The sequence below is a fragment of the Aptenodytes forsteri genome, unplaced genomic scaffold, assembly GCF_000699145.1.
Source record: "Aptenodytes forsteri isolate BGI_AS27 unplaced genomic scaffold, ASM69914v1 Scaffold257, whole genome shotgun sequence".
NCBI lineage: Eukaryota > Metazoa > Chordata > Aves > Sphenisciformes > Spheniscidae > Aptenodytes > Aptenodytes forsteri.
The window spans coordinates 3961806-3981862 of record NW_008795194.1 but is presented as its reverse complement, the minus strand read 5'-3'; the positions used below and the strand labels follow the sequence as shown (position 1 = coordinate 3981862).

The window sequence follows — 20057 nt, the reverse complement described above, 5'->3', positions numbered from 1 at the left end:
CGCTGCCACCGCCGGGGCGCCGGGGGTTGCGAGTAGCGGCCGCGGGTATGCTCGGGGGGCGGGGCGGCGGCGCTCCCACCGTTGGGGGGCCGGGGGTTTGGGAACGGCCCCGCGCGCTGCCACCGTCGGGGCGCCGGGGGTTGCGAGTAGCGGCCGCGGGTATGCTCGGGGCAACTGTTGGCGGGGCGGGAGGGGACTCCCATGAAAGTGGGAGGGAAGGCCTCTCCTGGGTGGCCCACGGGGCTAAAGTGGCCATAAAAGCGGTACAGCAGTGCTTCTGGATGTCGCAGGAGCCGTAGGCGGCTTCGTGCGTTTTCGAACCGTATTTTGGAATCGGCTGAAGAAAAGTTTAAAAAAATGCTCGTGACAGTCCCAATGACAATATTCTTAAATCTCTGTCTCACTTAATGTTCCCTGCCTGCCCGCTGCTGAAATAGTCTCATTGCTTTCAAAAGAGCATATATTTTCACCTTTGCATATGCCCACTCAGCCCACACGGCATGTTTTCAAACCTATTACTAGAAGTGATATAACCAGCCCTGTTATTCTCCTACAAGGACTTACCCCACCTTTTACTTTTATAGAGGCTTCAGTGTGACTTGTGAAAATGTAGTCCTGGCTTCAAGGCAAAAATTCCCTTTGACTTCAGCAGGGACAGACACGACTTCGCCTGCGTGTGTTCATGCAAAACAGTGCATTCAGTTTACTAGCTTGAAATTTACCTCTCTCTCTCTCTCAGTCCTAAGGGCTATTTCTAGTGTTTATTAGGGTGAGACACGAGCAGCAATTGAAGGTTCTTGAGAAAATTAAGAACCACAGAGCGACAGACTTTTTAAATTAGGATCTTGGAAAGCTTTAGAAAGGTGGGAGATATATGTCTTTACAATTTTAGTAATAACCATTGTCCAGTGTTTAATTTTGCTCTACAATAATAACAAAAAAAAACCCCATTAAAAAAACTGGTGATGCTTTTAGCAAACCATACAAGGAAGAAACTTGAAAAATAAGACTGGGTTATTTTTGTTTGAAATACAGAAGAGGCAAGGTAAATGTATTTTGTGGGCTGAATAATTATTTATTTGTCAAGCAGTGAAAAATACTAGGAACTTCACAGATCCAGACTGACAGAGGTTCCCAACCCACAGAGTTCAAAGGGAAAGAACTGAGCTAGAACTGAGCTTGGTAAAAATGCTGTAATATTCGGATTAAAATGATTGGGTGTTGGATCACCTTTGAAAAAATCTAAGCTTTCTTTCTTCCTTTATTTTTCCTTTTCTCCATTATACACTTTCTCTTACCATCTGATTTTTTTTTATTACTTTCACTTCTAAAACTGTACTCTTCCCAAAATATCTGCTTTTGGGGGTCAAGCAGAAGATGTTCTCAATAGTCTCAAGTGGCTAAACAGATAAAGGATATCCGAGTTTGGCTGGGAAAGAGCTTGATCTCTCCTTTAAACTCTGGATAGCTCCAGCCACCTTTTTTTGGAGGTGAGAACACCACTGGAAAGGCAGAGTGTTTTCCAGTTCTAGGGGACTGTATTATTTTTTCTCCGGTGTTTGTTCACTTTGTGTTTACTTCCCTGTGAAAAAGCCCAGCTGCTTTAAACAGTTTATTGTCTGTTTCATTTGCAGAGAAAAGTGAAAAACAATCCATCCAGTTGCCATTCCCGGTACTATTTATATTATACTTTTGTCTGGCTCCTATTAAAAATCGACTGAAATATTATACGTAATACAATTAATTGTATATTTAAGCCGTAAGTACATTAGTTGCAGTAGAAGGGACAATTCTGAGCCAAGTTCATCCTGTAATTATACCAATTGCAACTTCCCTGCTTTCAGTGGAGTTACTTCTGATTAACTCTAGTGCAAAAGAAACTTTAGACCTTGCAACTTTAATGAAAGTTTTGCTTGATAATAAAATGGGGGATCTGCTTTCTGTTATGTTTCTGAGTTAGTACCATTTATCTTCTCTTACCTGGCACGTATATATCCATTGTGCATCATTAAAAGGAGACCTTTCTAATTTAATAGTATAAAGAGCCCTGTGAAAGCCCAGGTACGTGTGCGTAGAGAAGTGACAGCTGTTCCATTTCAGATCATTGTAGTGCTCACAATACAGCACTTTAAAAATTAATAAATATGATGATGTAATTTTTGTCAGCATTGCCACTGATGATGGAAGTGTTTAATCAACCGTCAGGTAAAAAAAAAAGCACCACCATGAAACTTTGTCAGGCTGGCAGATGGAGTTGGAGAAAAAGGGGTGACAGCACAGTCCATTGAAGAAAGTGTCTACATTGATGCTACCCATTTGGTAAGAAAAGGCCTTATATTAGGTCAGAGGAACACCTCTAGATTAATTTAAAGTTTTCTTGCTTGTTTTTTAAATTAACAACCTTGTTTAAAAAGAGGTAAAGATACTTCCATATCATCAGTTAGCTAGTTTACTAATTGGGAAATTTGTTTTATTATCATCCAACCGTCTGTATTTTCTCAGAGCCTGATCAAATACCAGTTGGAATTCTACCATCGAGTACAAATTGGGTTGCCTGCTTCTATCGTCAGCTACTACTGACATTAATGGGACTTCAGTACGATCAACACTACATTTAAATCCTGTCATGTCTTATAATGTGCTTTACACAGGCAGTTCCCTGTGCCCGTACACAGACTGACTGGTTTAGGAAATATTTGTAAATGACTTGCAGTGTCGTTTTCAGAGATAGTGTAAGATTCCAATTACACATTTCTTTTTCTAAAGAGAAAAAATATTAAAAAATGAAATCAAATAATAGGCTGGGGCTTTTCCATGATCCAGGTGATTATTACTGTTGTTGAGTCTGACTTTCAAAACTTGCTCATGTTAACAGCCTTCCTTAATTCAATAAGCATACTTAGATACAAGGTTTGGAATTAATATTATGTATTGAGGACTGTATAATAATCACTTCATTTAATACTAAACAATACCTATATAACATCTCACAGTAATTTGATTTATGAAGTTCAGCAGTGACTGAACAAACTTTTTGGAGCTTCACAGCATCAGAGAATTTGACAAACAGTTTGTGCAAAGGTTTAGGTGAATGTTATATGACTGATTCAAAAGTTGCACAATTTCATTCATGGCATTAAAAGCTTTATTTATTACATTGCAAAGTCATGTGATGAAAGTGAGTTTAGAATTATAACAGTTTGTAAAATATATGATCTGATCTGTAAGAGTTAGCACTACAGAGGATTTGAGAACAGGGAAGGAATTAGATACTTTCTTTGCATGTCAGAGCCAGTCTGAAACTCTTTCTCCTGGAAGGAATCCAGTTGTCTTGTAAATTGAACTCCTAGTCAGTTTAAGTTTTAAAATAAGGCCTTGGGTTTTCCCCTATGTTAATTTTGGGAAGCATTTCTGACTCCTTATTCTTACGTGAATAATGCACTATGTCTTGAGCACACGTGTTGGAAGAATCCGATCATACTGGCAAGGAAATTTGGAACCTAAATGTCCATTGAGGGTCCTTTTAACATAGCACAGATGTAGCTTTTGCAGTCATATATGAAGACTATTAAGCATATTGTAAGTATGCAGGCAGAGAGGCCATTAAACCTTTATCTGCAGTTCTTATAAGTTGTTTAAAATTTTAAGTTTTTTTCCTACTTAAAGCTATGGATTTTTTTATGTTATCCCTTCTTCTCACAGGTCTTCTATGATGTTTAGCTGCAATTACTGATCATTTCAATTTTGCTCCATCTTTTAGAGCAGTATTTAAATAATAAAATTTTTAAATCACAAGTAATGTTTGGTTATTGTTACACCTTTAGCTGTGCAAAAGTTGGGAGAAAATTCAATAGCATCCCAAGTCCTTCTAGCTAGTGAAAAAAAAACTTACTCTTTAGAATAGTAAGCATGCATCAGAAAGTGGTGAAAAATATGTTCTGCCATTTGCCAGTGTCAGCTGAATAAAGTTTCTGTACATCTTATGTTAAATTTGGAATTTAAAAGGTAGCTTTAGAAGATAGAAGAAAAAATGGCTTACCAGATGGATGTTTTAATAAAGTGGGGAGCAAAGAGAGGAGAAATATTACATTGAGTCATGCTAAGACATGGGGTTTTGTAAGTTGGAGAAAGTGCCATAAAAGATGTTCAGAAATTATTTTTTTAATACAGTTCAAGTCTTTAAAAAGAAAAAATTTAATCACATTATTGGAACTAAAATCAAGGAAAACGAGACAAATTGAGTGCTCTCTGTTCTGGACTCTCCTGTTACCTCTTTCAAGTTTTGGCCAAGTGTAATGCACCTAATGCACACACAACCCTTTACAGTAAATTTTAAACATCCTTGAACACCTAGGTACAGGCGTGGATGTTGTCTTTTTCAGGCCCTCTGGGTGAGCTCTGAGCATTCATTGTCTCCTGCTGTGCCAGGACGGCATTACAAAGTTACTGCTCGTGGGTGCAAACCTTTGAGCCTGGGAGGGCCCTTGTGGGATGGGCTGTTGGCGTAGAAGGTCATGGGCAGGCAGGAGCCACATTTCATTACACAGGGTAGCTGTTTGTTATCATCAATATTAACAGCGTGTCTCTTTCAATTTTAAAGAGCAATTAAAGCATTAAAACCCTACGTCCTGGGAGGTTCAGTTCTGCAAATGGGAAGCACTTAGGCACTGTTTTATTCAGCAGCACTTGAGCAGCAGCACCAACAGCAGCCGTGTTCATTTTGGTGCTGACTCTTAACAAGGACAGAGGTTGCTCTTTAGAGAGCAGAGAGCACGAAACTTGGCAAGCAGAATAAACAATAATTTTTAAAAATTCCATGTAATACAGAAAAAATGAGTTAAAACAATTTTTGCTGTGCATTAAACATGACTAGGAAGTACCATGGGGAATGCAGGAGATAATTGCAACAGTAAAGAACTAAACTGCTCTAATGTGCTTTCCACAAAAGGACGCTTCAGCCCATCATGCAAAATTTAGGAAAACTTGGAATTGTAAGTACAAGTCAGTAAATTGGTGAAGGGATGTTGTAATCATCCCTGAATCTGCAGCCCAGCAGAGGTGAACACATCCTTCGTGTCACAGCAGCACTGGCCTGGGAGAGAAGGATCTCCCTGCAGAAGGCAGCGCCCTCCTGCGTCTCAGTAGCGGAGAACCCTCAGGGCAGCAGCTGGGGAGGAGGTCTCCTCACCTCCTGTCACCTCCTTCGCTCCATAAGTCTTCTTCTCAGGGAATGGTTTTGGACTGATGTGTAAAACGTCCTAAGGCCTTCCTGGGTCACACCACCACCGCTCTCACCTTGGAGGTGTCCGCTGGGGGCAGGACCTCTTGGTAGACACCAGGGCTGTGTAGAAGGGCATGTGTCCAAAGCCACTCAAGGGCTCAGATACAGTTTTGTGTCTCCATGCTGCTGCTCAGGTGGATCACCAGGACAGACAGGGCTGCACAACGCAGTGTACGCCACTGGTGACAGCCCTCAGGTATCGTGAGGGAGCACACCTTCCTCTCCCTGCTTGTGCAGGGTGGGCGAGATTAGCTCACCAACCAGGCAGGCAGTGGCCCGTCCTCCAGGGTTGCCCAGCTGTTACTCCATGGATGCACAGCACCTGCTTGCTGCCCCCAGGTGTGCCTGCAGTGGCTGCCTCATCAGTTTGAAATGAACAGCAGGTGGGCTGGTGGCGGCTGGGCACAGGGTGCCCAGGTGAGGCCTGTGTGCTGCAAGTCCCTATGCCGGGAGCAGGGGTTTGGCAAAGGGCTGGGGGGGGGGGATGGAATCTGTCTATACTCATGTGTAATGAGTTTGCTCTACTTCCCACTGGGGCTGTTGGGTAATTATCAGGCTTTTTGTGGGGCTCGCACACTTAAAATCAGTGCTCAACAATGTTATGCTATCTTGTTTTAGTGCTGTTGTGAAGGGGTGCTCAGAGTGGGTACAAGCTCTCAGGTAAACATAAGCATGGAGGTCTTCAGGGCATGAACAGGTTAGTAATTTTGGGGTTTTTTTTAATTAAAAAAAAAAAAATCTAGCTGGCTTGCTTTCTCAGTTGCTTTATGGAGCAAGTATTCAGTATGCTGGTATCTTTGGCTTCTCAAAAGGAGCAGCTGTGAGGCCTGATTCCCCCACTCTCCTTCCTGCAGGCAGACCACTGGGCTGTTGGTCGTGCAGAGCTTGAGCAGGGAAAACTTTTTGGTGAGCTGGAGTAGTTTTCCTGCCCCCTTGTAAGACCATCTTTTGTTAAGCAGGCAGGCTTTAACTGGTTTATTGCTCAGCCAGTCCATCTGAATAAGGCAGACTTTTTCAGTTTTTTTTTTTCCCTCAGACACTTGTAAAACTCCCTTGTGGAACAGGTGTGAAACTGGTGCCTCTGTGGCCTGAAACTTCCTTGTGAGAAGGCAATACATATATTTGATTAGAGCAGGTCACTGACTGTGAGAAAGGATTGCAGGATTAGGCCCTTCAAATTTTAGCTGAAATCCTGTTACAAGCAGAAGACTGAATAAAGTTGTAGTTTTGCTTGGTAAAGGATTTTGCTGTTCTGTTTGATTGGTTTTCAATTTTTCAAAACAAATGGGTTTCATTTTGGTTATTTATAGTTGTATGCTATTGTGTACTTTTTCTATAGACTAACAAAATTAATAGACAAGCATATGTGCATCATCATGCAAGTTAATTTGTTTTACTTTTCTAAAACAACCCTATTGATGAGCTACAAAATATAAGCAGCTCGAGCTAATGGCTCAGCAGAGTTGCATGTTAACAGGGTAACAGCAACTGTGTGCAGTCTGAGCTTAATGTCTCTACAGTGCACACTTAAAAATGAGTGTGGCTTAGTTAATAACACTACTGCTTTGTCATAATAAGGTATTTTCAATTTATTATTCAAGAATCTTATTATACTGCTTCTGTAACACTTGAAGCCATGTGTTGCTCACCTGAGTAATCACCTGCAGCTGCTAATCCACACACAGACTTCTCTTGAAACACACAAGAGTCTTGTTGGTTTCTTTGCTCAGATGAGTATCAGGTTTTTAAAGCCACTCTGTGTGTGTATATATCTTATATAAATAATCATTAATATTTAGGAGACCAGCACTAGGACCTGGCTCAAAGTGAGGCTAGAACAAGATGGGAACATGGATGTGGTTGTGGTTGGTTCCCAGTGGGGCAGCAGTCAAGTCCAGTACAGAAGGGCACAGAGAGCCACTGTCGTGGAGCAAACAGTAGTGGATGTGATCTCTAAATATTTAAAATTAGAGGAAAAATATTTTTTTGTGAATACTTTTTTCTTTATGTGATGCAAGCAGAGCAGAAGTGCACAGAAGCTGCCATACATAAGATGACAACTTGATTTACTGTTGTGCTATTGGTGATCTACCAGGAGTTTGTTTCGAAGGAAGAAAACAAAAGCCTTACATGATGGATCTGGACAATGTTGTCCTACAGAGGAATCTTTTCTGATCCCTGCTGTTGATCAGTTCAGACTATGAACCATGAAATGTAATTATGCTTATTAGCTTGGCAGTCATGTCTGCAAACTTGCTCGTGCTTATAAAGTTATTTACTCCTGTCTAAGAGTATTTTTTCCCATTAATTTTGTGCCAGTCATAAGTAGACAACATGAACTGTTACTTATGTCCATTGTCTAACTAATAAATGAGACAGTAGTCAGAAAAGGATATAAATGATATAACACACCCCCACCAATCAAACTAGACAAAAAGCCCTGAACTACTGACACATTGAAAAAAACAAGAAGGTGTTAATTTGCAATGATGCAATACTAAACTTTTTGGGGTTTTGCTTTTTTTTAAAAAGGAAGCTTTTTTTTTTTTAGTTCAAACTATATATGGACTTAGTTTTAAATCTTTTTTTAAGAATTGTTTTGGGAGTGAAGGAATAGAGTTGGCTGAGCTGTTTTGCGCATTCTTATCTGTTTTATTCATTTTCATCATATAAGAAATATTGCTGTCGCTATATAAATAGTCACAGTATCACTGGAATGTGTGCTTATTTTCTTGGGAGAATTAAGTTTGAGAATGATGGTACTAGTTTGTTCTCCTGCTGCCTTTGTCTCTGGGGCTTTACGGATTTTGGGGAAGATGACAGGAATAGCTGCAGCAATCCTTACATGAAATCTCTTCAGAGATTGCTTTATTACTTGGTTATTTTGCGTGCAAGTTTCTTTTCTAAAAGGTTTTGCCCGTATCTACTGTAGTGATTTATTACTTGGTTTCTGTTTCTTGTTTATGCACAATATAATTTATAACATATGTGATTTTGAGAGAGGAGTATCTAGAACAGACTGGATGCCTTAATTTTTTTATTTGCTTTTTAATGTTATGCTTTGAATCTAGATAACTTGCTGTCTTTTTGGATTGCGCTTTTTGTTTTCTATACAAGTTTGTGTATTATATACTCACAGGAAGCATGATTAAGAAATTGAATAGGTCTCTTCCAACTTCAGTTTCTTTACTTCTGTAAATGTAGAGGCTCCTCTAGGATGGCTTTGTATAAAGTCAATCAAAGGTACATCAAATCAAATTTGTCTATCCCATGCAGTTTGTTAGTACAAGAATACTCGGGTTAATGATGCTGTCAAACATATTACTCTTCTTATCTATTTTTGATACAACTTAGCTAACTCAATCAGTAATTTAAATATAGTATATTCAAAGAAATTTTGCTGCAAGTTTCTTTTTTTTTTTTTCTTGAGCCCTTCCTAAGGAAAAAAAAAACCCTATGCAGTTCACTGTAAAATATAGTAGGCTAGGCCTGTTAATTGAACACCTCTTGTGTTGTTCTGTGTGATTAAAAAGCAGTATTTTTCAAATCATAAAAAACGATTTTTCCTTGTAGTTGTCAGCTTTGGCTGAGTCACTTAGTCCATTTCACTAGATTAAACACTTTCTCCTTAGACTTTGGAGAAGGAAAACAGTGTCTTTGTCATCAACACTTAATTCCTGGAAATGTATTCAGGTGGGTTTCATCTTCCATTACGTTATTTGACTCTTAGCTAACTTGGTTTAGGATTATACTTTTTCTGTTCTAAATCATGCTAATGATACTCACATAAATTGTATTAGCTTTGGTAAGAATATAAAAGGACATACTTTCTTTCCAAGTTCAAAGAGCTATCCTAGGTTAAAAAAAAAAAACAAAAAACCAAAACCCCAAACCGACAAAACCTGTACCTTTACTAACAGTGTGTGAACCACCTACTTAAACTGAAAATCAACACTGAAATGTAGTTGGTGAAACTTTTCTCAGAAGTTAAAACTGTTTTCATTTCTAACATAACCTATTATATTACTTCAAATGTCTTGAGAAAAGAAGAAATGTACATTTAAGTAAGATAAAACAAGAACAAAATACTTGCTTTGACTGTTTCATGGGAGTTTCAGAGACCCTCTACGGCCTTCTGTGGAATAGTGTGTGTCCTTAGAATTTTTTAAGAGATTTTTTTTTTTCTGTCGGAAATGTGTAGGTTATTTTAGTAAATGATAGAAATAGTGACTTTTTAATGAGGTTTTACCTCTTCTTCCTGGTCAGCATGGATAATTTTTTGTAGGCCTCCTCTAAGTGTAGCTGTTCAGGTTCAGTCATGATCAATGATTGTTATTTAGTGATCTCAGATCCATGGTCAAGGAAAAGAGGATTGGGCCCTAATGGATTTTTCTCGTTTGCCACTTCTATCAATAATACAGCTGATTTTGACTTTTTTCAGTCCTTGCTCAATATCTGTATAACTTTCATAGTCAGATTTACAGACTAAATTTATTACTACAGAGGTCAATCTGGAGGACTTGACATACAGGAGATAGGCATTATTTGGTTAGGTCCTCATTCAAATTGCCTGAAGCTTCAGGCACATCAAGATAACGAGTATCTTATGGGATCAGAGCTTGTAAGCATGGTTAATATCTTGAGTTTTCAGGTGATACGATGAAGGTAGGGGATCTAGAAAAGTGAATTTGAATATACCAGATCACTGAAAAGAACTTGTGCTGCTCACAACTGCTGTTCCAGGTTCTAGCATTTCTGACCTTATGTTCTTGATTACTTTCAGATCACGCTTTTAATGTTATCCTCACAGTTACAGGAACTAGAAAATTAATATTTCTTTTAAATGGAAGTTGGTAGTCTGATAACATTATATGATTCCAGAACCCTAGGAAAAATCCTGTCTGTACATTAGTCTGGTCTTGCATAGAATAAAAGCATGAAGCTGTTTGTTCTCACTTATTGACAATCTTTAAATATGTCCAGAAAGAACTGGGACTGCAGTGTCACTGCGCAGGCAGCTGAAATACCAGCACTTGGATTTGATGAATCAAGCCTGCTCTCTTCTGTGTCTTTACTTGACTGAATATCACATTTTACAGGGTAATATTTCCCCAAAGAAGAATTTACAATCAATAAATAACTTGAGACAAGGATAAGGTTTATTCTACAGAATAACTGCTCATTGTTGGCAGTTCTGAAATTCCAGTTAAAAGTGCCTCAGTCTTCACATTTTGAATGTCCCTGTCATGTAGAAATCTCATTATATAGAACCAAAGCAGTAAAACAAACTGTTTGTTTGTTAGTAATGTTTTAAACAGTCAGTGGAAGACTTTACTTGTAAATCAATCGTATCCTGGGCTGCATCACAAGAAGCGTGGCCAGCAGGTCGAGGGAGGTGATTCTGCCCCTCTGCTCTGGTGAGACCCCACCCGGAGTACTGCGTCCAGCTCTGGAGCCCTCAGCATAAGAAAGACACGGACCTGTTGGAGCGGGTCCAGAAGAGGGCCACGAAAATGATCAGGGGGATGGAACACCCCTCCTATGAAGAAAGGCTGAGAGAGTTGGGGCTGTTCAGCCTGGAGAAGAGAAGGCTTCAGGGAGACCTTACTGCAGCCTATCGGTGCTTAAAGGGGGCTTATAAGAAAGATGGCAGCAAACTTTTTAGCAGGGCCTGTTGCAACAGGACAAGGGGGAATGGCTTTAAACTAAAGGGGGGGTAGATTGAGACTAGATATAAGGAAGAAATCTTTTATGCTGAGGGTGGTGAGGCACTGGCCCAGGTTGCCCAGAGAGGTGGGGGATGCCCCATCCCTGGAAACATTCCAGGTCAGGTTGGATGGGGCTCTGAGCAACCTAATCTAGGTGAAGATGTCCCTGCTTATTGCGGGGGGGTTGGACTAGATGACCTTTAGAGGTCTCTTCCAACCCAGACTATTCTATGATTCTAATTCTTAAGTGTTCTTGCATGAAAATACTGCCAGTACAATTATAATTATGGTGAAGTCTCTCTCTCAAAAGTTTATTTTGTATCTGGTCTGTCCCTAATTTCTGAATGTAAGTCTTGATTGTAAAAGAAACTTAAAAGCAAATGCTGCATTGGTATCATCAACATTGGCATTCCTTACTACCTGGGAGCCCAGTGCAGATGAGGACCCTGTTGTGCTGCAGGCTGTTCTAATGTGGGATAATACAGTTTGTAGCACAAAATATTTGCAGTCTGACAGAGGGCTTTTCTCTGATTTAGCAGCTTTGTTATCAGCTGCCAAACAGGCCTCCTTGCTCAAGGTTACTACCCTGTGAGGAGAGGTAAATTTTGTACAAGCTTCTCAGCCTTCACAGTTCACACTTGGACATTGAGGTTTTTATTGATGCTGTTAAACCCAGTCAAACCTCTCAACTAGATCCTGCCAGGTACATCCTATTATGACAATAAGTGATAGAAGAAGGGGTGTGTGGGGATAAAAGGTTTGGGACATAACACAGGTCATCCAGTCACTTAGTTTTCTTATGTGTATATTGCATGATTCAACAATATTAATGTTGCCATAAATAGTATTTTATTTTGTTTGCTTGTATATCTTTCCTCATCCCTTACCTAAATGTCATAAAAATAAAATCCTTGCCTGCTCTTCCACAAAAGGTTAGGATAGAGTTTCACTTCACATCTTGATGATTTTCAATTTTTACCAAGTTCTTATTGAGGTTTTCCTCAAAAATGTCTTTTCCAATTAAATGCGTTAACTTCCCTATACTGTGCTTACTGTACCTTTAGTCTCTGCTCCAGAGATGTAATACCCTTCCACAAAAGGTAGTCCAGTTCTCTATCATAAGTGGGTAATCTGATAGCAGATGGCAGGAAGGCCAAAAGATGATGTTGCATCTATCTCTGTTGAATGGCATGCTTCTGGGACTAAGGCTGTCTTACTGCTCCAAGATCCCTGTGCTTCCTTTCTCCTAGTGTAGAGGTCCCAGCAAGAGACACAGGAAACTTCCAAAATCCACTTGAAAGGAGAAGCAATATAGCAGGAATGAGTTGTACTTTAAAAAACACTTTCCAGATTGCTAATCCCTCCTGTGTCTCTGGTTTTCCATAGCATCCATTAAGGAACATAGGATTGTTAGCTCATCATTAAATCTCTTCCTAACACTGGCAGCTGTACTGTATATATCCAATTCAGAGAGGTTCACAAGCCCCTGTCCTGTGTGCCACCATCCACTGCAGGTCAAACAGCACTTTGTGTATTAATCTTGAGGCTTGTTGTAAAGGCAATGACTACATATGCTACAGGATTGCAAATTACAATTGGATTAAAATACCCACTACAGTGAACCTTGTTACCTAAACAAAAGAAACTTAGATAAGCATGAATACATCTTCCTGACTTTTATCCCAGACCTCTGTTTTGTCTTACAACAACGTATCTCTTTTAATTGAGTGTATTCAGATAAATGAATCGCAACTCACTTCTGGCGTGTCCTTTTTCAATTAAACTCCCCCTTGAAGGTTTACTTCTCTTATAAGGCCCATAAGATGTAAATCAACAACTATATTACTAGTCAAGGCATGTTGTCATTTCAGTGTTTCCCCATGTACTCTGTTTTGCTTTGAACAAAATTAGTAGAGCAGGGACTGTCTGTTCAGTAACACAAAGCATATTATCAATATTTCAGCAACAACAGCTAATTCTAAATAGTAGTTCAGACATTACCAAGAAGTAGTTGAAGAAATAACGTTTAATTTATTCATTGGTGAAGCCTCCTGTGTGATAATTGCACTGCATTTCACTTTCTTCTGTTGTAGAAGAACCATCCCTTTCTAGGCAGGATTCTCTACAGTGCAGAACAGTTCAGCCTCTGTTGAAGTTGATATAAAAGTGTTTAGAAGCATGTGGAAAGACCACAAGATCAGGCAGGTCTGGGCCCTTGATGCCATTATTAAAAACCATTCATCATGGGGGTTCTGGTTCTCCTAAGGAAGTTGTTAGGCACAAATAATTCAAGGGAATCTCACCAAAGCCTTATCAAGGACTGCATATTAGTAATCTGGTCTTTATGGAAGCAAAGGCTGTTTAATACACTCCAGAGGCAGAAATAGGTCTAAGGAAGAAGAACAACTCCTAATGAAGTTATCAAATTAAAACAGAACAAAAGAAGATAGTGTAATAAAAAAAAAAACCAAGAGCTTTTTATTCTGTGGCAGAAGAGCACTATAAACTGTATATGAATACCACAGTTGATATTAATTCCTTATGGTTGAAAGGTATGTAAACTTGCAAAGAGCAATAAAATAGCCAAATGTATATGTTAATCTTTATGATGAGTGAGTGTTGAGCATTTCTAAATTATGTCTCTTCTTAGGTGACTAAACCAGTCTTTCTATAGCATCTGCAATTCACAACAGGGAAATAAAAATAGAAATAAAATTGCCAGGAAAAAAAACCTGTCAGTTTTTGGCATCAGTAAAGAGTTAATGAATTGTCTCTTCCTCATCACAATCAAATCTTATCTTAGATTAAGGACTGTATGGATTGTTTTCATCACCTGAGACAAATATGGACATTATCTCAAAGCCCTTATTATCTAAACTTTTGAAAACAAAACTCATGCTTCATTTTGTAGAACAGCTCAGTTCCCTCATGTTAGGGAAGTCAGAACTGCCTGTAACTATTGTCTGCAGCATAAATGCGAACTTCACCCTGGAGGAACGGAGCTGCTGCCAGTAAATAGCAGTAATTCCCTCCCTGGCTGATAGAAGAGCTGTTGAAGACTGTTCTCTACCAAGATGAACAAAGATGCTGTTAGTACTACCTCTTCTGAACTTTGCAGCATCCTTTGAGTCACTTTGTGATCTGCAGTTTGAGTTGTACTGTTCCAGAAAATGGATTTCTGCACACTGCCACATAAACAAATGAGCCATGTTTAGTTCTGTTCCCTCTTTAGTTTTTGTCAGTCTATATTGAAAGTCATTTTCTGCTAAGATTTGAATTTTGCTCTCAGCTGTTTGCTTACAGCTGTATTTAAGAAAAAATTCAGACTGTTTAATGATCAAAAGTGCTATAAGCTCCTCTTACTACTCTGTCAAGCATAGAAAGTCATATGAAAAGATATTTATTATCTCTTAAACACTTCTGTTTATACACACAGTAATATTTCTCCAGAGGTAACTAGCTGCATGTGTACTGCAAAGGAAGGTTAAACAAACTGCAAATCCAAACAATATATTACATGAGTCATGTCTTCAGCTAAGCTATGTGCTGAGAATTATATTGGCATGTGGGGGAGCTTTTTTTAAATAGGGACACTCCTGTACTTAGTTTTCCAGAAAGAGCTGAGGTTTTATTGTATTTCTTTGAAAAAGCATTTGTACCCCATTGGAATACTAGCCCACATAACAAGTTTTATTTGATGTACTAAATTTAAAGTGCAACAGACAGAAGTGTGGCCAAAAGGAGTCTCCGTCTACTTGACAGAGAAATCACGAGCATCTACAGAATGTAGACGTGAAGTGGCAGCATGGCCTAGTGTAAGCAAGTATGTATGATCACGTTACTAACACTAGATATCAGTCTTTGCTGACTGTCATTCAGCAGAAGTGCTCTGTAAAGTGATGGCATTTTTTTAAGTGATCAAATTTAATTTGATCTCAAGATGTAATATTGTCACCCTATGTGTATTTTTTGCACTACTAATTATGTTTCTGAAGATGGTAGTTTACAATCTTTTACAGTGTATTACATTCTGAAATTCCTACAAGTATTGAAGTACCTGGGTTTTCACTAAGACATGAGACACTACTTCTAGTGCTTTAGTGTAAAATGTGTTATGTCAATTGCCCCTAAACCATGCTTCAGATCTGAAGTAAGAATTGTCTAAATGCAACTTAAGTAAATTTTTTTGATGCATTGGGATTAGCAGTACTACTACTAAGACTTTAATACCTGAATAGCTTTGGGGATAGAAATATACTCTGTCTGCGGCACTGTGACCCCACATAGAATAGGAAAGACAACAAGAAGTATGAAGCAATTCTAGTTTTAATAAAAGATTTGGATTTTGTGTTGAAAAGTGAAGCCGTCTTTGAATGTGATGCAAGCGCTTATTTCTTATGTACATCCCCCAATAAATATGTGTAACCTTAGGCACATTCATTGCCTTAGAAAGATTTAAAGTAACAAAATACTTGCTGCTGTTACTTCAAAGAGCATCTTGTTATTAATATCTTTACTCTTCAACATGAACTGTTATAAACATTTTCAATATTTGGTTGTTAAGAGTGATTTCTGTCATTCTATTGTAAGAGGGGTCTTACGCTCACAGTATGTGTTCTGTATTTTTTTAAAAGTGCATGCTTTATGATCAATGGGATTACACTGCATACTTAATCATGATTTAGAGATCTTATATATGCATTAATTAAAATAGATAAAAAATCTTCATAGTTAATTATGCATTAACATTGTTCAAAAAAAACCTAACTGCAAGTGGATACAAAAGCATATGAAATAATCATGCCTAAAAAAATTCTATGTAACAACAATAGAAACTTGATGATGATACTAGATACAATTCTTGGCCAGTGAAATTTGAAAATAAACAAAACCACAAGAAATTATACTTGCAAAATTCTTGAGTAAATGATTGCTACTTGCCATGTAAAGCTTAAGGGTAGACTCTTATTGTGGAGATTCAGTTGCTCTGTTCTGTTAACGCTAACGAGAGTTGCATTGTTAAATTTGCCCCTTAGAGCACTATAGATTAATGAAAAAATACTCTGGTTGATGTATACTACATCTTAGGAACTTTCAGACTACGCAGATATTTGTCCATACATTTTCAGCCTGCTGCACAATGATTTATAGTTGTATGTTAGTATTGTGAGACAACAGCCTCCATGAAATCTTTCATTGTTTCATAGCTTATGTAGTGTGAGTATAGCAGCTTGACAAACATAAATTTAAAGCATCACAACTTCATATAGTGTTTCTGTCAAACTGATTCTTCCTGGTATTTCTCATGTACTAGTTATAAGGTGGTATAACCTATAATTTTCTTGTTCATCAGAAGTTCAGAAGCTCTTGTTTGGTGCAGATGTCAGGCAGTGAAGAGTAAGTACAGATTGGTAGAGCAATTTTTATGTAAGCACACCTCAGTCACTGATCAGATTGAACTGGCATAGACTTCTGAAACAGATAAAGACTTAGGGAGCATCATGACAATATATATTCATCCTATTTTACATTAAAGTCCTAATTCTGCAACTGTCCATGCTGCTTACAGCTAATGGACACCCTTGCTCCACTCTGGGGTAAACATGGTGACTTTCCAGCCAGGGATAGTCTAGAAATTGGTACATACCAGATTTATGTGGCTCATTCTTCTCCTCTGCATTCTTAATTAAGGTGGCACAGCACTATTTGCAGCTTGTTATCCTTTCATACAAACCCCAACATATGCATGCTTCACACACACTATGAAAAGATATGTCTGGTAACTGCAAACAGCTCTTTCATTAGTGTGTGCCTCGAAGGAGCTATGGTATATGCACAGATGAGCTCAGGGCCCTCACGAGTGCCTGCAAAGGCCATGGGGTTACCCACAGCTTCACTGGTAGGAATGTATATCGGCAGCAATATAGAGGGATAGTGAAGCAAGCAGTATTGGTTATGATTGAAGAAACTGAAAACTGCCTGTGAACATGTGGTGAGCAGGAACCAGACCACAGCTTTAGCCACTGATAGCTTCCTTATTTGTGTTGAAACCTGTGAAAGCTATGGGCAAGGTGAGTCTGACCATCTATGGCCAGTGCCAAGGCCTATGCTGCTGACGTGGAACTGTGGAGGACCCTCTGCTTATAGATGGCCGGAGCCATCAAAGAAGGCACAGTCATGGTGCTGAGCTGTGGGTGTAAGGAGCTTGTGCTTTGTCAACACCCAAAGTGTGTTATGCAGTCTCTCTGTCACACTTTTTCTCTTCTCATATTTATGTTGCCAATATGCTTAATTTGTCTTCATTTTCCATGTCCTCCTGGTAGTGCTTTGGGAGCGATCCTTTAGGTAGGTTATTCTTCTAATTGAGGTATAAATGTGGGACTTCAGTGAGTATGATTATGTAATGGTAAGCCTTGTACTGATCCTCCGAGAACTATTTTTCTTAGTATCTTAACTGAGGAAAAACAGCTAATAAAGAATGGGTTAATAATAGAGAAGCAACAATGTAACACAACTGAAAATACTATATAAGACATTGAGAAAATAAAAGTACTTTGCCTGAAGAAAGCTTAGATGTATGACATGCATGTTAATGCTTCCTTATTTTCTTTTGAAGGATCGCCGCTTTAACGATGAGATTGACAAACTGACTGGATACAAGACAAAGTCACTCATGTGCATGCCCATAAGAAACAGTGATGGAGAGATTATTGGTGTTGCCCAAGCAATAAATAAGACTCCCGGAGGTGCCCCTTTTTCTGATGATGATGAAAAAGTAAGATTACCTTTACTTTTGTATTTTTTTAATGTCTTTTGTAACTCAGTAGACTCTCGTAAAGATACTTAATCCAAATAAGTAAATGGCACAGCTGTTGTGTTAATGATGGTTTTCTAGAAGTGCTTAACATAAAATGTAAATTTTTGTTGTTCTCAACATAAAATGTGTATCTGTTCTGTAAATGTGGGATATCTTGTGGCTGAAACTTCAACTTAATGGTCTCTAAATCTTATGTAGACTTTTTCATGTAGATCTTAATAGGAAGACATTTTTATTTTTGAAAAGTTATCTGTAAGAATAAGTTCATGGGGGGGGGGAAACTGTCACAGAGACACTCCCGAGTTTACCGACTTTAAAAATTGCCACTTTCTCTTAGTGCTCTCCATGGGATAAATTCCTGTATCATATGCAAAAGAAACTTTATTTTAGAGGAGATTATGCATATGCAACTTTATGCTGTTCTAAAATATAGCAGACTTGCAAATGCCCGTGAAAGGACAAAGAGGGCAGGAAGGGGACACTAGGTGTAATATGAAGCAAAATTTGGTGAGTAAAGTAAGCTCAAAAGACAGGAGAATAGAGAGAGCCAAAAGGAGGGAACTTGAATTAAAGAAAGTGGGGAAAATAGGAAATGGCGCTGTTGGGGGCGGATGCATACAGCTGAGCATGGAGGGAAAATGTGTGTAGAGCCAAAAGATGACTGGGGAAAAGAATGGTAGAGGGCAGCAGGCTGGGGAGGAGCAGAACAGCAACTCTCTCTGCCCAGGAGAGAAATGGAGTCTCCTTCAAGCATGCAATAGGGAAATACACTTCTGTGTATTAAAATAGTATTGAATCTCATTTTTGTGGAAGTGTAGTTAGAGGTGGACTTTGCCCCCAAAAGCTGTTGATTCAAAAGCAGTTAATATTTGATGCAGAGCCATCGTTGGTGTACTACATACATGTTGATGTGTCTGTGCTATGACAAAAAGATGTTAAGTAATGCCTGTTGGAAGGGGAAAATTCTGTCTTATTGGTTCATCTAAATAGATGGAGATGATTTTCAGAATCAAGATAGCTTGACATGAACGAAACGCATTATAAAGCTAAGCTAACAGTGGTTTATAAAGGCTGTGAAATACTGCATAAATGAAACTCGTCTTCCACAGAAACCACAGTAATTGTATTTTTGAGTACTTCTTGAAGTTGCTATTACATTATTTTTACTTGTTATATACTTACAGCAATACATTTAGAGCATTGTGCATAACCATTTCATAGTTTGAAACAATTGTTTGGTGAGCATAAGAATATGAGTCTTTATATGAATAATGTCTGTTAATAGCATCATACTCTAGTTTGCTGTGCAGTGGGAGTAATTTAAAATTGATTACCTTTTTGAAATTTCAGTATGTGAAGGAACCTTTTGCGGTCCAGGTGGGAAAATCTTTGCCTAGTGAAATATTAATAATTGGGTGCATTAAAGTTGAGAGAGTAAAAAGGAGCACTGATTATTTTTATACCTTGTCTTAGTTATCAGATGTCTTCCAACAGAAACAGTTATGAGCAAATATTTCTTTATATTTTTTATTAGATTATTTAGTATAGCACAACTTTGCTATCAAGTAGAGGTCTTCCAGCAGTTATTCTTAGCAACACCTGCTTATGCGTGAAGAGCCAGCTTGCTTGCTGTGTACCATTGTTTGCTTTTGGTGCTTTCCCTAAATCTGTTTCAACATTACGTTCTGATCTGATGTGCTCTTGAGCTGCTTGTTAACTTCTTGCTAAGCTTCAAGCTTCAGATTCTCATTAAGACCTAGCCGTTTGCATCCAAGTTGAAAGACTAGACATGTTTGGATTATAATCTTTAAAATACATTCAACAAATAAAAGGAGTGCTTTTATTAGGCTAACAGTAAGAAAGCTTATGGTTTGACAGACTAACAATATAGATGGCTCAGCTGTCCAGTTATACTTAGTACCATAGAGAGAGCTTTTAAAAAAAAATATTAGAAATGCCAACTAACTGTGGTTACTCTTCACACCAATGCTATTAGTAATTTTATAAAACTGAAAAATTAATTACAAGAACAATACTTATTGCAGTGTGTATGTATATCTGGCATCATCTCTTGGTTAGATGTTTACTTCTAAACATGTGTTGAGTAATAAGGAAGAAAGTCACAGTCCTATCTCTGGCAGTATCACCTATTCTAGTACCACATTAAAGACAACTTTTCACAGAAAAGCTTGTATTTTTCCATAAAAATAATTAGCGCTTAATTTCTATTTCTGCAAGGTGTCTGTGTAAC

At 38.5% G+C, this 20057-nt stretch overlaps 1 protein-coding gene across 1 annotated transcript in view; it reads left to right on the top strand.

Moving 5' to 3' along the window:
- The window catches only part of PDE11A (phosphodiesterase 11A), a 145675-nt gene that overhangs the window by 4271 nt on the left and 121347 nt on the right, over nt 1-20057 (top strand). The window contains exon 6 of the mRNA XM_009278683.1: nt 17606-17764. Within this exon, the coding sequence (XP_009276958.1) occupies nt 17606-17764 (159 nt within the window). The remainder of the gene's footprint in view (nt 1-17605; nt 17765-20057) is intronic.